The sequence below is a fragment of the Bos taurus genome, chromosome 9 (assembly GCF_002263795.3).
Source record: "Bos taurus isolate L1 Dominette 01449 registration number 42190680 breed Hereford chromosome 9, ARS-UCD2.0, whole genome shotgun sequence".
Taxonomy (NCBI): domain Eukaryota; kingdom Metazoa; phylum Chordata; class Mammalia; order Artiodactyla; family Bovidae; genus Bos; species Bos taurus.
In genome coordinates, this window is record NC_037336.1 from 12,608,775 (window position 1) to 12,621,607 (window position 12,833).

A 12,833-nucleotide genomic window follows, 5' to 3' on the forward strand; every position below is an offset into this window, starting at 1 on the left:
CTTAATGACCTGGATAACCACGATGGTGTGGCCACTCACCTAGAGCCAGACAGCCTGGAGTGTGTAGTCAAGTGGGCCTTAGGCAGCATTACTATGGACAAAGTTAGTGGAGGTGATGGAATTCCAACTGAGTTATTTTAAATCCTAAAAGATGATGCTGTTAATTGCTTCACTCATTATGTCAGCAAATTTAGAAAACTCAGCAGTGGCCACAGAACTAGAAAAGATCAGTTTTCATTCTAATCCCAAAGAAAGGCAATGCCAAAGAATCCTCAAACTAGAATCCAGTTGTGCTCATTTCACATGCTACCAAGGTTATGCTCAAAATCCTTCAAGCTAGGCTTCAACAGTAGGTGAACTGAGAACTTCCAGATGTACAAACTGGGTTTAGAAAAGGCAGAGGAACCAGAGATCAAATTGCCAACATTCACTGGATCATAGAGAAAACAAGAGAATTCCAGAAAAACATCTATTTCTGCTTCATTGACTCCTCGAAAGACTGTGTGGATCACAACAAACTGAGGAAAATTCTTAAAAAGATGGGAATATCAGATCATCTTAATTGTCTCCTGAGAAACCTGTATGCAGGTCAAGAGGCAACAGTTAGAACCAGACATGCAACTGACTGGTTCCAAATTGGGAAAGGAGTATGTCAAGGCTCTATATTGCCACCCTGCTTATTTAACTTATATGCAGAGTAAATCATGCCAAATGCCAGGCTAAGTGAATCACAAGCTGGAATCAGGATTGCCAGGAGAAATATCAACAACCTCAGATATGCAGATGATCCCATTCTAATGGCAGAAAGTGAAGAGAAACTAAAGAGCCTCTTGATAAGGGTGAAAAGAGCAGAGTGGAAAAGCTGGCTTAAAACTCAACATTCTAAAAACTATGATTATGGGATCTGGTCCCATCACTTCATGGCAAATAGAAGGAGAAAAGTGGAAGCAGTGACAGATTTTATTTTCGTGGGCTCCAAAATCACTGCAGATGGTGACTGCAGCCATAAATTTTAAAAAAAGATTGCTCCTTGGAAAGAAAATTATAACAAACCTAGACAGCATATTAAAAAGCAGAGACATCAGTTTGACAACAAAGATCTGTACAGTCAAATCTATGGTTTTTCCAGTAGTCATATATGGATGTGAGAGTTGGATCATAAAGAAGGCTGAGCACCAGTTAATGCCTTTGAATTGTGGTGTTGGAGAAGACTCTTGAGAGTCCCTTGGACTGCAAGGAGGTCAAACCAGTCCATCCTAAAGGAAATCAACCCTGAATATTCATTGGAAGGACTGATGCTGAAGCTGAAGCTCCAATACTTTGGCCACTTGATGTGAAAAATGGACTCATTGGAAAAGACTGTGATGCTCGGGGGGCAAAAGGAGAAGGGGGCAGCAGAGGATGAGATGGTTAGATGGCATTGCCAGTTCAATGGACATGAATTTGAGTAAACTTTGGGAAATAGTGAAGGATGGAGAAGCCTGCCATCCTGCAGTCCATGGGATAGCAAAGAGATATGGCTTAACAACTGAGCAACAACAAAATTTGGGTAGAGACACAGATAGTACCCTGATTATAGAAGACCTGATGAAATCGGGATTTTTAATGAAAAGGGAAAAATAGAAGAAAAGAGATGATGAGGTAGGTTGTTTTTAAGAAGAGTCACTTGGTGCTTACAGGCTAAACTATATTCACATTCCACTGAATATTCAAGCAAAACAGTCACAAGATAAACATTCATTTTCCTAAGTCTCCTCAACGGGTGGTTTACTCATCCTTGCTGACTTCTTGGGAGGCTGGCCGTTCAGCCCAGTTCACCAGGTCAGAAAACAGGACGTGAGGCAGTTCCCCCAGGATGGCTGCTCCAGCCCCGTTTTAAAGGTCCCACCTACCTCATTTCTCACAGGGAGCTGCAGCTCCTGCATCTCTAAAATAAGCACAGTATATCCCATCAGTGTGATATCTTAAAGTATAGCTCATCTTTGTGCAGCATCCCACACACAAGGACCCAATGAATGATAGGCCTAAGTCCAGTCCTAAATTTCTACATCCAGACTTTACTGAAGTCAAAAGGAAATGCTTCCCTCACAAAGCAAACATGTCCCTGAGTGTTCTGGGGGCAGCAGGTACCTGGATGAGAAGATACAGGGACGATGGATACGTGGGGTGAAGAATGGGGTCCCTGCCCTCGCTGCTCACTGTCTGCCAAGGAAAGGGGCTTGTTAACAGCAAAATAACAAGAAATATAAGAGTTTGTACCCAGAACAGGAGACAGGGCAGAGTCAGTGTTGGGAGTCAGGCTACATTTCCCGGATGTCGAAGACTCTTGAAAGGCTCATAGTTGGAAAGCTGGATCTGAGGTTTCAAACTCTGCCCTTCTGCCCTCATTCTCTTTGCTTCGGATAACTCAAATTAAATAGGAATTGCTCAACTGCAAATGGGCTTCCCAGGTGGCGCTAGTTGTAAAGAACCTGCCTGCCAATGTAGGAGACATAGGAGACTCCACTTCAATCCCTGGGTCGGGAAGATCCCCTGGAGGAGGGCATGGCAACCCATTCCAGTATTCTTGCCTGGAGAATCCCATGGACAGAGGAGCCTGGTGGGCTGCAGTCCACAGGGTCACAAAGAGTCTAAGATGACTGAAGTGGCTAAGCAAACTGCAAAATCAAATTCTACTTTTCAACATGGCACAAAAATTCTATGCACGCTGAAATGTAAATGATTTATTATAAGTATCCTGACATTCTTATCTTTCTTCTCATTTGGGGATGCTCCTTGCTTTTCTGGTGCTCTCTGTATATAGTCATCTGTCCACTGCAAATTAAGCATCCACAGATTGCTAGCCAAGAGAAAAAAAAAAAAGGAGAGCGGGCCGTGCAGAGGGCGGCCCTTGGGAGAGCGGGCACAGGTAATAATGCTCAGACAGTACCTTGAAGAACTATGTGTCATCGGTATTGCTGCAGCACGAGATGAAACTCCACGTAATAAATGAGGCTGAATGAGGGCTTTCAAGCTATCAAAACAAAGCTCCCCCTTTCATGGCAACCAGCAATTCAACTTCTAATCTGTGCTGAGGAATTGACTTTGACGTTAAACATCAGCTGATGCAAAGGAAAAGTTCCTAGAAGGGAAGAGGCCAAAATTTAATAGGATTTGCCTGAGTGTTAGAGCTATAAACAAATGTTTCTCATTCTACATGATTTAATTTAAAATTCAAATTTTTGAAGTTTCTGGAGTAAGCATGTATTACTGTCATAATGAGAGAAAAACAAAAGCTATTTGAAAAGGCAAAAGTCTAGAACAAAACATATATCATCTGGAGGTTTTTTTTTTTTTTCCTGGGGTTCTTATTGGCATCTTGAGGACCTAGCAGAACCCAGCAGAGAACAGAAGAAAGGTCCCTGCCAAGGTCATAGCAAAATGAAATTGTGCCATGCGCGTCAGGGCCCAGGTGATTATTCTAAAGTCTAGCGGGATTAAAGGAGATGCCTGTGAACTAGCACATGCCTAAAGTGGAGACTCGAGGATGATATTTAAGATGTCAGGTAGTGATAGTGGGGAAGAGGTAATCAAAAGACAAGTTGCAAGGAAGGAACCCTTGGGAAATCTATCACAATTCATAACAGGTTGTAATAAATTAGTTATCACCACCGTTGATAGTGGCTATTTTAATGCTTGTTCCTTATAGAGCAGTGGAATAGAATCATTACACGGTCCACTTAAATTTCTGAAGTGTATCATGAACTTGTAGCCCTCACATTTTTACTATGAGAAACATATTACACTAATGATTTCCAGTAAGTTCTCCAACTTGGGAAGATTTTTTTTCTTCATTCTGATTGTTCTCCTATTTTTCAAATACTCTTCAAAAACCATATATTATTTTTGTGATGGAAAAAAACTTTAAATTCCATAAAGAATTTTAAAAGTGCTGTCAGTCACCTCTAATCTCATGCCCTGACACAGCTAATTTCATTTTTACATATTCACTTATAGCTTGTTTTCTTTATATATATCACTGTACATAGTCATTATCAGCAAGAGGATTTGGGCTCATATTTCAATTTTACTAAACATTTAAGGATACTTTCATACTATCATATACTACTCATAATTATTTTTTATCATAGTTGTGTAGTACATCATCATGGTCAAATACTATAATTTATGGATTCCTATTTGGGACATTGAAATTTATATAACCATCTCTCTACAATAGGCAATAATGCAATAACCATTTTTCAGTTCAGTTCAGTTCAGTGGCTCGGTGGTGTCCAACTCTTTGCGACCCCATGGACTGCAGCCCGCCAGGCCTCCCTGTCCATCACCAACTTCCGGAGTTTACCCAAACTATGTCCATTGAGTCGGTGATGCCATCCAGCCATCTCATCCTCTGTCGTTATTACATTATCTTTATTTTTTATAATTGTATTTATTTCTGGCTGCCCTGGTTCTTCATCACTACGTGGGCTTCTCTCTGGTTGTGGTGAGTGGGGACTGTCTCACTGCAGTAGCTCCTCTTGTTGTGAAGCACAGGCTTCAGTAGCTGTAGCTCGTGGACTCAGTCGTTGCGGCTCCCAGGCCCTAGAGCACCGGCTCAGTAATTCTGGCACCGGGGCTAAGTTGCTCTGACGCATGCGGGATCTTCCCGGATCAGGGATCAAACCCTTGTCTCCTGAATTGAATTGGCAGGTGGATTCTTTACCACGGAGCCACCAGGGAAGCCCTATCTTTATTTTCTTTTTGAAATTATTTTCCAAAGATCATTTCTCTGATAATAAATTGTAATAAATTATAAGATTGCTGATTTTAACTTTTTTAAACTCTTGTTGCCGTGAAATTTTGTTCTGACTTACATTGTCACTAACAACATCAAAGTGTACCAGTGTGACCTCAGATTTTTTAGTGTTATTTGTTCTTTTACTATTCGATAGATATAAGTCCATACCTTCAAATACTTTTGTTTTTTTTATTTCTAATTAGGTTGAAAAGTTTTCTGTCATTTTTTTCTACTGGTGGTCTTTTTTGACTGACTTATTTGTATGTTTATATTTTGGATTGTGATCCGTTTAAATAGGTTTCCTTATACATTGTAAATATTAAGCTTTTTTATAGCTTCCAACTTTTTCCTGATCAGCACTTTCCTTTGCTTTATAATTGACCATTTCAGGTAGTAACACTTTCTGCATTCATGACCAAGGCTGTCCGCTGCCTCCTTTATAATTTCTCCTAATGACCATACATCAAGCCCTTATCATTTCCTGCACTGATGAAACAAATATTTTCTGTTAGGTTTTGACAGTTTTGTCTTATTTTGATCTCTGGACATAATGTAGCTCCTTGTGTGTGAAACTGTAATGACTTCCATGAAAGAGAACAGGGTCATGGCCTGAAGAGCAGGTCTCAAGGCTGAAGGGTGGAAAACAGTGGCTAGAATTCGGAACTCAGAGACCTTCGGGCTGGACAAAAAGATGGTGAAACTTGTTCCCAAGTCACCAGTTTGTAAGGGGTTTCTTTTTCTGGTTTTCGTGATGTGATCATTTCCTGTTGTCTTGGGAAGCACCCATATTGTCTCAATTGTGCGAAATACACTAGTAGTGCGAGGGGAGACACGGGGGTGAGTCTGAGTCCAGTGGTGACTAGTCACATGCCTAGGCTCCAGCTGGGGGTCACGGAGGGCACCATTCTCCACATCCAGTCACACAGATTCCTCGGCGAGCTTTCATAAACTCTCTGAGGCCTAGGTTCCAGCCTGTCCTGGTATTGATATTTTTTTTAAACAATCTCCAGGTGAGTCTAAGGTGCAGCCAAGGTTGAAAACCATTGTAATCGTTTCATCAGGCAATGTAAAAGAAATCTAATCCATAAGAGCAGAAGACCAAGAGAAAGAACTAGAAATTCCTGGTTCTTTTTTTTTTTTCATAAACACCTGCCTCTTGATGGCAATATTTATGGTGGGACCGGAAAAAAATGGTCTCTGGATGTAGCAGAAGTTTCCAGAATGCTTTCTTTATGCCTCTCTCTCTTTAGTCTATAAGGTCCAAAAGGTTCTATCCAAAAACTAAGGAATACAGTTTCCAAAATATGGGGGAACAGAGTATTTGAAAGTAGATCTTGAACCTGCTAATTAATAGGAGATGGAGCAGGTGGGAGAGACAGAAGGTTATGTTTCCAGCTTCTTCTCCTCCCAGCACAGATGGGACATGCAGGGGGCAGGCCTTCAAGATATGCAAGGCTCAGCCACCGGTAGTGGGGCGTGGGGGGCACCTCACCCTGCTGGCACATGGCCCTTAAGGACGGGGGTTTTCAGGTCTGCTCATGTGAGCTCCTGTTCCCGTGACCACATTCCCCAAATGTCAGGGCAGGGGAACAGCGATGTCATCGAATGGCTCCGAACCAGTCATGGCTGGAAGCTCAGTGCCCCACATCCGGGGCCTCAGAGGTCAGGCAGGGTTTTAATCCTCTAGGAATCATGACAAAGACATTTAATGTGTTATAAACCTCACTCGAAAGAATACGGACATCTCAAGACACTTATGAATCAGAATGATGGCATTCCCCCCAATTTTGTGGCTTTGAAATAAGGGGGAAATTTTTCTAACTCAGCCCTTGCTTCAATACATGCCAGTAAGGATTATTTCCTATTAGTTTGTTCTGACCAAACTTGCAAAAAGAAAAACTTTTTTTTTTTTAATCGAGAGCTTAATTTATGCCTTGAATAATCAAGTGGTAAGTGGTGTGATGAAATTCCCTAATGAGATGCCTTGGATACAGTGACGCCCACCCTCTGCCCAGCCTGTTTCTAATCAAGACAGAGAGACACAGAAGGTCTCACCGGGGCAGGATGGGGGTGGAGAAGGCTGTGTCATCATTGTCAGAGATACTCCCAGTTCCGCTTGCATTCAGCGTGAACCTTATAGTCTCACTCTCTTTACATCTGTGCTTATTGTGACAGCACCTACCTGCTTTAAAAGTTTTCCATTAACCTCATAATAATGAAAGGACCCTGACTTTTATGTTATTTGACTCTCTGGGGGCTTCCCTGGTGGCTCAGTTGCTAAAAAATCTGCCTGCAATGCCAAAGACTTGTAAAGATCTTTATTCCAAATAAGGTCATATTCCAATGTTCTGAGTGGACATGAATTTGGGAGCAAGACATTCCACCCACTACCCCCAATTAAGAGCAGGTTGGGATCAAACTGAAAGAAGAAATGTGGAAAGTTCCTGGAAGGATGTTGTTTAATCTCAGGCATGAAGTTTATGTGCTAAGAGGGCTGTGGTTAATAGGTTAATGTGGGTTAATAAGTCAACCAAGCAAACTGGGCCTGCTGCCCTCGAGGTGTCAGTGAGTCAGGACCAGCCATCAACACAGAGTCAATGGGCGCCTTCTCATTAGAAGGGTGGCCCTCTTCCACGGAGAGACGCTGAGGGTCCCCCAGCCAGTGGGACAGGCTGTGCCCCTGAGCTCTCCTGAACTTCAGGCTGCCTCCGCTGCCCCCTGTGTGTGTCCTGACACTGCTGATGCAATGCAGAGGGCAAGAATTGGACCATAAAGAAGGCTGAGCACCAAAGAATTGACGCTTTCAAACTGTGGTGCTGGAGAAGACTCCTGAGAGTCCCTTGGACTGCAAGGAGGTCAAACCAGTCCATCCTAAAGGAAATCAACCCTGAATATTCATTGAAAGGACTGTTGCTGAAGCTGAAGCTCCAATACTTTGGCCACAAGATTGGAAGAACTGACGCATTGGAAAAGATCCTGATGTTGTGGAAAATTGAAGACAGGAGGAGAAGGGGATGACAGAGGATGAGATGGTTGGATGGCATCACTGACTGGATGGACATGAGTTTGATCTAACTTCAGGAGTTAGTGATAGACAGGGAAGCCTGGTGTGCTGCAGTCCACAGGGTCAACGAAGAGTCAGACACGACTTAAAGACTGAACAACAGCAGCTCCACTGACCACTGCTGAGGCCTCGAATGAGGCGCTTACCTTCTTGGAGCCTTGATTTCAGTATCTAAAAATCAGGCTTGTCATCACCAACTTGTCCAGTTGCTATAAATAAGAAAACTAACACGTGCAGAAGTTTTGTCTAAGTGCCTGGCATACGTTTCAGCAAGTGGTTATTATTATGATCATTATTGTGAGGTCATGGTTCTGGAGAACCCCCTTAGGATGAAGCTTGGGGACCAGAAGGCCAGAGGGACCATGAACAAGCTGTGAAGACTCATCTGCATCTTTTCCCCCTACTCCGCTCCTGGCATACAATAAACCAAGTAAACACACAGTGAATCATTGAACTGAGTGATGCATCAGCTGAGTTCCAGATGTGAGCCCTGCTCCAATAAATGGGCTGCTTATAGTCATTCAGGACTTACAGCCTGACAAGGACAGCCCATTTCAAAGTCTCCTTCTTCTATGATGTAGCAGATGGTCACTGAGCAGAGCAGGTGACAGAAAGCAGTTTTAGTCCCTTGGTGGTGGTGTTCAGTCACTAAATCATGTCTGGCTCTTTGAGACCCCATGGACTGCAGCATGCCATGCTTCCCTGTCCTTCCTACCTCCTGGAGTTTGCTCCAACTTATGTCCATTGAGTCAGTGATGCCATCCAACTATCTCATCCTCTGTCATCCCCTTCTCCTCCTGCCTTCAGTCTTTCCTAGCATCAAGGTCTTTTCAAATGAGTCAGCTCTTTGCATCAGGTGGCCAAAGTATTGGAGCTTCAACATCAGCATCAGTCCTTCCAGTGAATGTTCAGGGTTGATTTCCTTTTGGATTGACCCGTTTGATCTTGCTGTCCAAGGGACTATTCTTTATTCATTTCATAAGCCCTGACTAATTGGTGTTTATTGTAACCCTGCTTCCTTTTCCAAACTTTGTAATTAAACCGAAAGTTGTTTTGCCCAGTTTCTGAGGCATGGACTTTCTTATCCCGTCTGAGAACCTGCTCTCAGTTTCAGCCCTGCTGTCATCAGCCAGCTCTGCCCATGTCGAGTAACTGACAGGGAGACAGTGTTCTTGGAGCCAGACGCTCAGCACCCTCGTTCAGGGTGTGGGGCTCCTGGGGTCACGATGTGGGCTTCAACCTCTGTCTAGTTGCCAGTTCATTAAATGTCCAAAACCTGCCTTCCTAACTCCAAACAGCTGCTTTCTAAACTCTGGCTATTAGCTTCAAAAGAACTGAGCAAAAGAGCAGTGTGGATAAGCACAAATCCATCACCACTGCTGGGAAGAAAGGATGTCAACAGCCCCATGTCCCCTGGCAGACAGTTCAGAAGGGTAGTCATGTCAAGTTACGTGAAATGGGTGATCTTGCAGGAAAAGGAGAAAGAATAATAGCAATTGGCAGCCTCACACGTGTGGATTTATAAGCCGAGTCTGTGAGGCCCCCATCCCTATGGAAGACCAGTTGGGGAACGAGTTTTAAATCACCGCTGTGCTGTCATCTAACTCGCCCTTTTCTCCTACAGCTGACACAGCCCTTGGCACCGATGACGTGTACGATGACAAAGGATGCCAGTGCGACGTGTCCGTGGAGGACCTCACCCCACCGCTGAAAACCGTCATTCGGGCAATCAGGTCGGTGAGAACGTTTCACAAACTGATTCTGAGACCTCCCGCTCATTGTTTCAGTCACTGTGTTGCTAAGTTCTCTTTCCTGCAGGTCAAAGTGAAAGTCACTCAGTCGTGTCCGACTGTTTGCAACCCCATGGACTATACAGTCCATGGAATTCTCCAGGCCAGAATACTGGAATGGGTAGCCTTTCCCTTCTCTAGGGAATCTTCCCCATCCAGGGATGAAACCCAGGTCTCCCGCATTGCAGGTAGATTCTTTACCAGCTGAGCCACCAGGGAATCTCCCATAATAATTCCTTTCTTTCTTCCTATTCATCCACATGCCTATTAAATTGTGAGATATTTTTTCTTAATACAGAACTTGACTGTATTCAGCATGAGATGTGTTATAAGTGGTGATTCATGTTGATGTATGGCAAAACCAATACAATATTGTAAAATAATTAGCCTCCAATTAAATAAATTTTTAAAAAAACACACAATGGAAACAACAAAAAAGAGAAAAACTAGGCCAGGTTCCAAACAGATCACATGAGAATTGGCTTATCGTGTGAATTTCTTGCTTTGGTGTATAGATACAGCTGAATTTTTTAAATTATTTTTCTGATTGATGATTCAATCCCTGTTCTGTACTTTGTGTCAAAGAAGAGTCCCTCTTTGTTATTTCAAAGCAGGTTGAGTTCTGAACATGGAGAGCCTGAGTGCTTTGCAGGAAGCTGCAACTGTCCTGCCAAAATTTATTTGTAAAGTCTGACCATGGTACACGTTCTCTCCTGATGGTGGAAAATCAAGAGTGTGTCCAAAGCAACTTTTATCTCCAGAATCCACTTCCACAAACGATCCAGGATCCACACTAAATAAGTTGCTGCTGTTCTGCCCGCCCAGTTCAGTCCTTTTGGGAGAATGTGTATCTGTAGAGGATGCCGAGTGGCTGTCTGCAAAAACGAATGCCTCTGCTCTCTTTGGCTTCTCCTGCCTCTTACCAGGAAGCCTGGGGAGGGCTAAAACTATCCAGCCCAGTGTAGCTACCTAGGTACTTGGTCTGAGCTCAGATGTCAGAGTGATTGATTTTGCATTGCTGGTTTGAGCATCTTGTTAGTCATTGCTGTACTCTGTGGTCAAGGTTGTCTTGGAGAGTAAAGGTGAGTTATAAAGATTTGGGTATTAATAAATGTTTGCAGGGACAAAAAAACTATGATATGATAAAAATGTTTGTCCAGAAGGTGCTTAAATTTTACCTGTAGCAACAGCCCACACAGAAGTGAAGCTAAGCCTGGTCACTTCCCTCCTGCGTGCAACCTGCGAGCAACACCCCAGTGGTAGGGCACCTGCGTGTCCTGGGCCTCTCGTTTCTTCGTGACTGTTACTGACATTCCTTGTCTTTCTCAAAGTCTCCCAGTTTGGGCAGTCATGTGCTCACACTGCCCCCTGGGGATCTCAGAAGCCTTGGGTGATATTTAATCCGAGAAAACCCAAGGATATATAATAAATGCTATCTGCAGCCTCCATTAAATGGATGGAAAGGATCTTTTGTGCACTGCCCAACATTGTAGCCACCAGTCACACGAGGTAATTCAAATTTGAATTAATTACAATGGAATAAGGAGCTTCCCAGGTGGCACCAGTGGAAAAGAAACTGAGACACAAGAGACACGGGTTCAAGCCCTGGGTTGGGAAGACCCCATGAAGTAGGAAATGGCAGCCCCCTCCAGTATTCTTGCGTGGAAAATTCCAAAGACAGAGGAGCCTGGCGGGCTACAGTCCATAGGGCTGCAAAAGGAGTCGGACGTGACTAAGCCCATGACATGACACAACAATGGAATAAAATGCAAAACTGAGTTCATCAGTGGTGTGGCCAACACGTAAAGCACTCAGGGTCCATGCGCTGCCACGCTCCCACTCTGGGCAGAGACACAGTGCATTCCTATCACTGCGGGAAGTTCTCCAGGACTAGCTGGCCTACAAGTGACCTTGAAATTCTTTCCATCCATCGTGACAGCCGTCAGAGACCCTTGCCTTTATTTGCAACAAATACAGTAAAATCTTATCTCCGGGGAGCAGATTAAGTTTCCTAAAAGTCATACTTAACCCAATTTGTGTCATTTCCCTAGACCTTCTGAAGCTTTTGGCTTTTGCCTTACAATTTACACAAAGAATCTTGAGCTGTGAGGGAAAAAAAAAAAATGAAATGGGTTTATTCTGCCAACTCAGCATCTTAGCAGCAGCTTGCAATTTATTTTGTTCTACCTTGCTCTTACAACCTGACTGATTTTTGAAAAGTTCTTTGCAGAATTTCCTTGCTTTTCAGAATTCATTCTTGGTTCTTATTTTTAACAGGACTTTATTATTTACACATCTCTCCTTTTTGTGAATTTCGGAAGCTCTCTGCCTGCTACTTCGTAACTCTTGATGTGGTGTTTTTCTTCCCTGTTTCCCTATTCTGCTTAGTGGGTTGTTTTTTTTTAATAACTTCTGAGTTCCATTTAAAATTCTTTGCTTCTATAGAAACATAATAGCTACACTCAGTAGTTAATAACTTAATTGGAAATCTTTGACTTATGATAGAACTTTTAATATCTAAGAATTAAAGGACTACCCAATGCAATCAGCAATTCTGAAAAGGAGTCTGCAAGTAAAAGTCCGTAAATCATATGCAAAAGTGTCCTTTTCCTGAGCTTAATTATATAACAAACTGAACATCAATTGACTGGAATGTTTTTGCTAGAACACACCCACCGCCCACAGCTCACCTGAAATAGGATTTTATATGCATGTTACTGACTGCAAGTGTGAACCATCTATTATTCATCTCAGAAATGGCGACTCTGTTTTTGGCATTTTCCTTGTTTTCTTTTGGTTGTTTGATTATTTAACATAACAATTTGAACATGCCTTTTGTTTTCCAGTAGCTCTAATAATAATAGTTTTCCTAAGAGACAAATTAAAATGTGTAACAAAAAAATATGTATTCTACTGCAAGGATGACAGCATATAAAATAGTATGATTACATTCACAAAGAGTGAAAGTAGGAATTCTTATTTTCAGTTTTTAGTATTTATTAAGCCTCTGACATTTTCTAGTTATTTTTGAAAATAAACATTCTCAGGCCATAAGATGATTAAGGTCACTCTCCAAATTCATCTGGATTCCATTCCTGGTGAATTTGAGATTCTTGATGTCTCATCACAGCAAGAACTCAGTGAGAGACAAAGTGATAGGTAAGAAAGTGAAAGAAAAGTGAAGTCGCTCAGTCGTGTC

The 12,833-nt window shown here is 42.7% G+C and overlaps 1 protein-coding gene across 3 annotated transcripts in view; it reads left to right on the forward strand.

Annotated features, from left to right (window-relative positions):
• Nucleotides 1–12,833, forward strand: part of KCNQ5 (potassium voltage-gated channel subfamily Q member 5) — a 649,180-nt gene that overhangs the window by 606,354 nt on the left and 29,993 nt on the right. For all 3 annotated transcript variants that reach the window (XM_024996914.2, XM_024996913.2, XM_024996915.2), the window contains one exon: nucleotides 9,469–9,577. In XM_024996914.2, coding sequence (XP_024852682.1) covers nucleotides 9,469–9,577 — 109 coding nt within the window. The remainder of the gene's footprint in view (nucleotides 1–9,468; nucleotides 9,578–12,833) is intronic.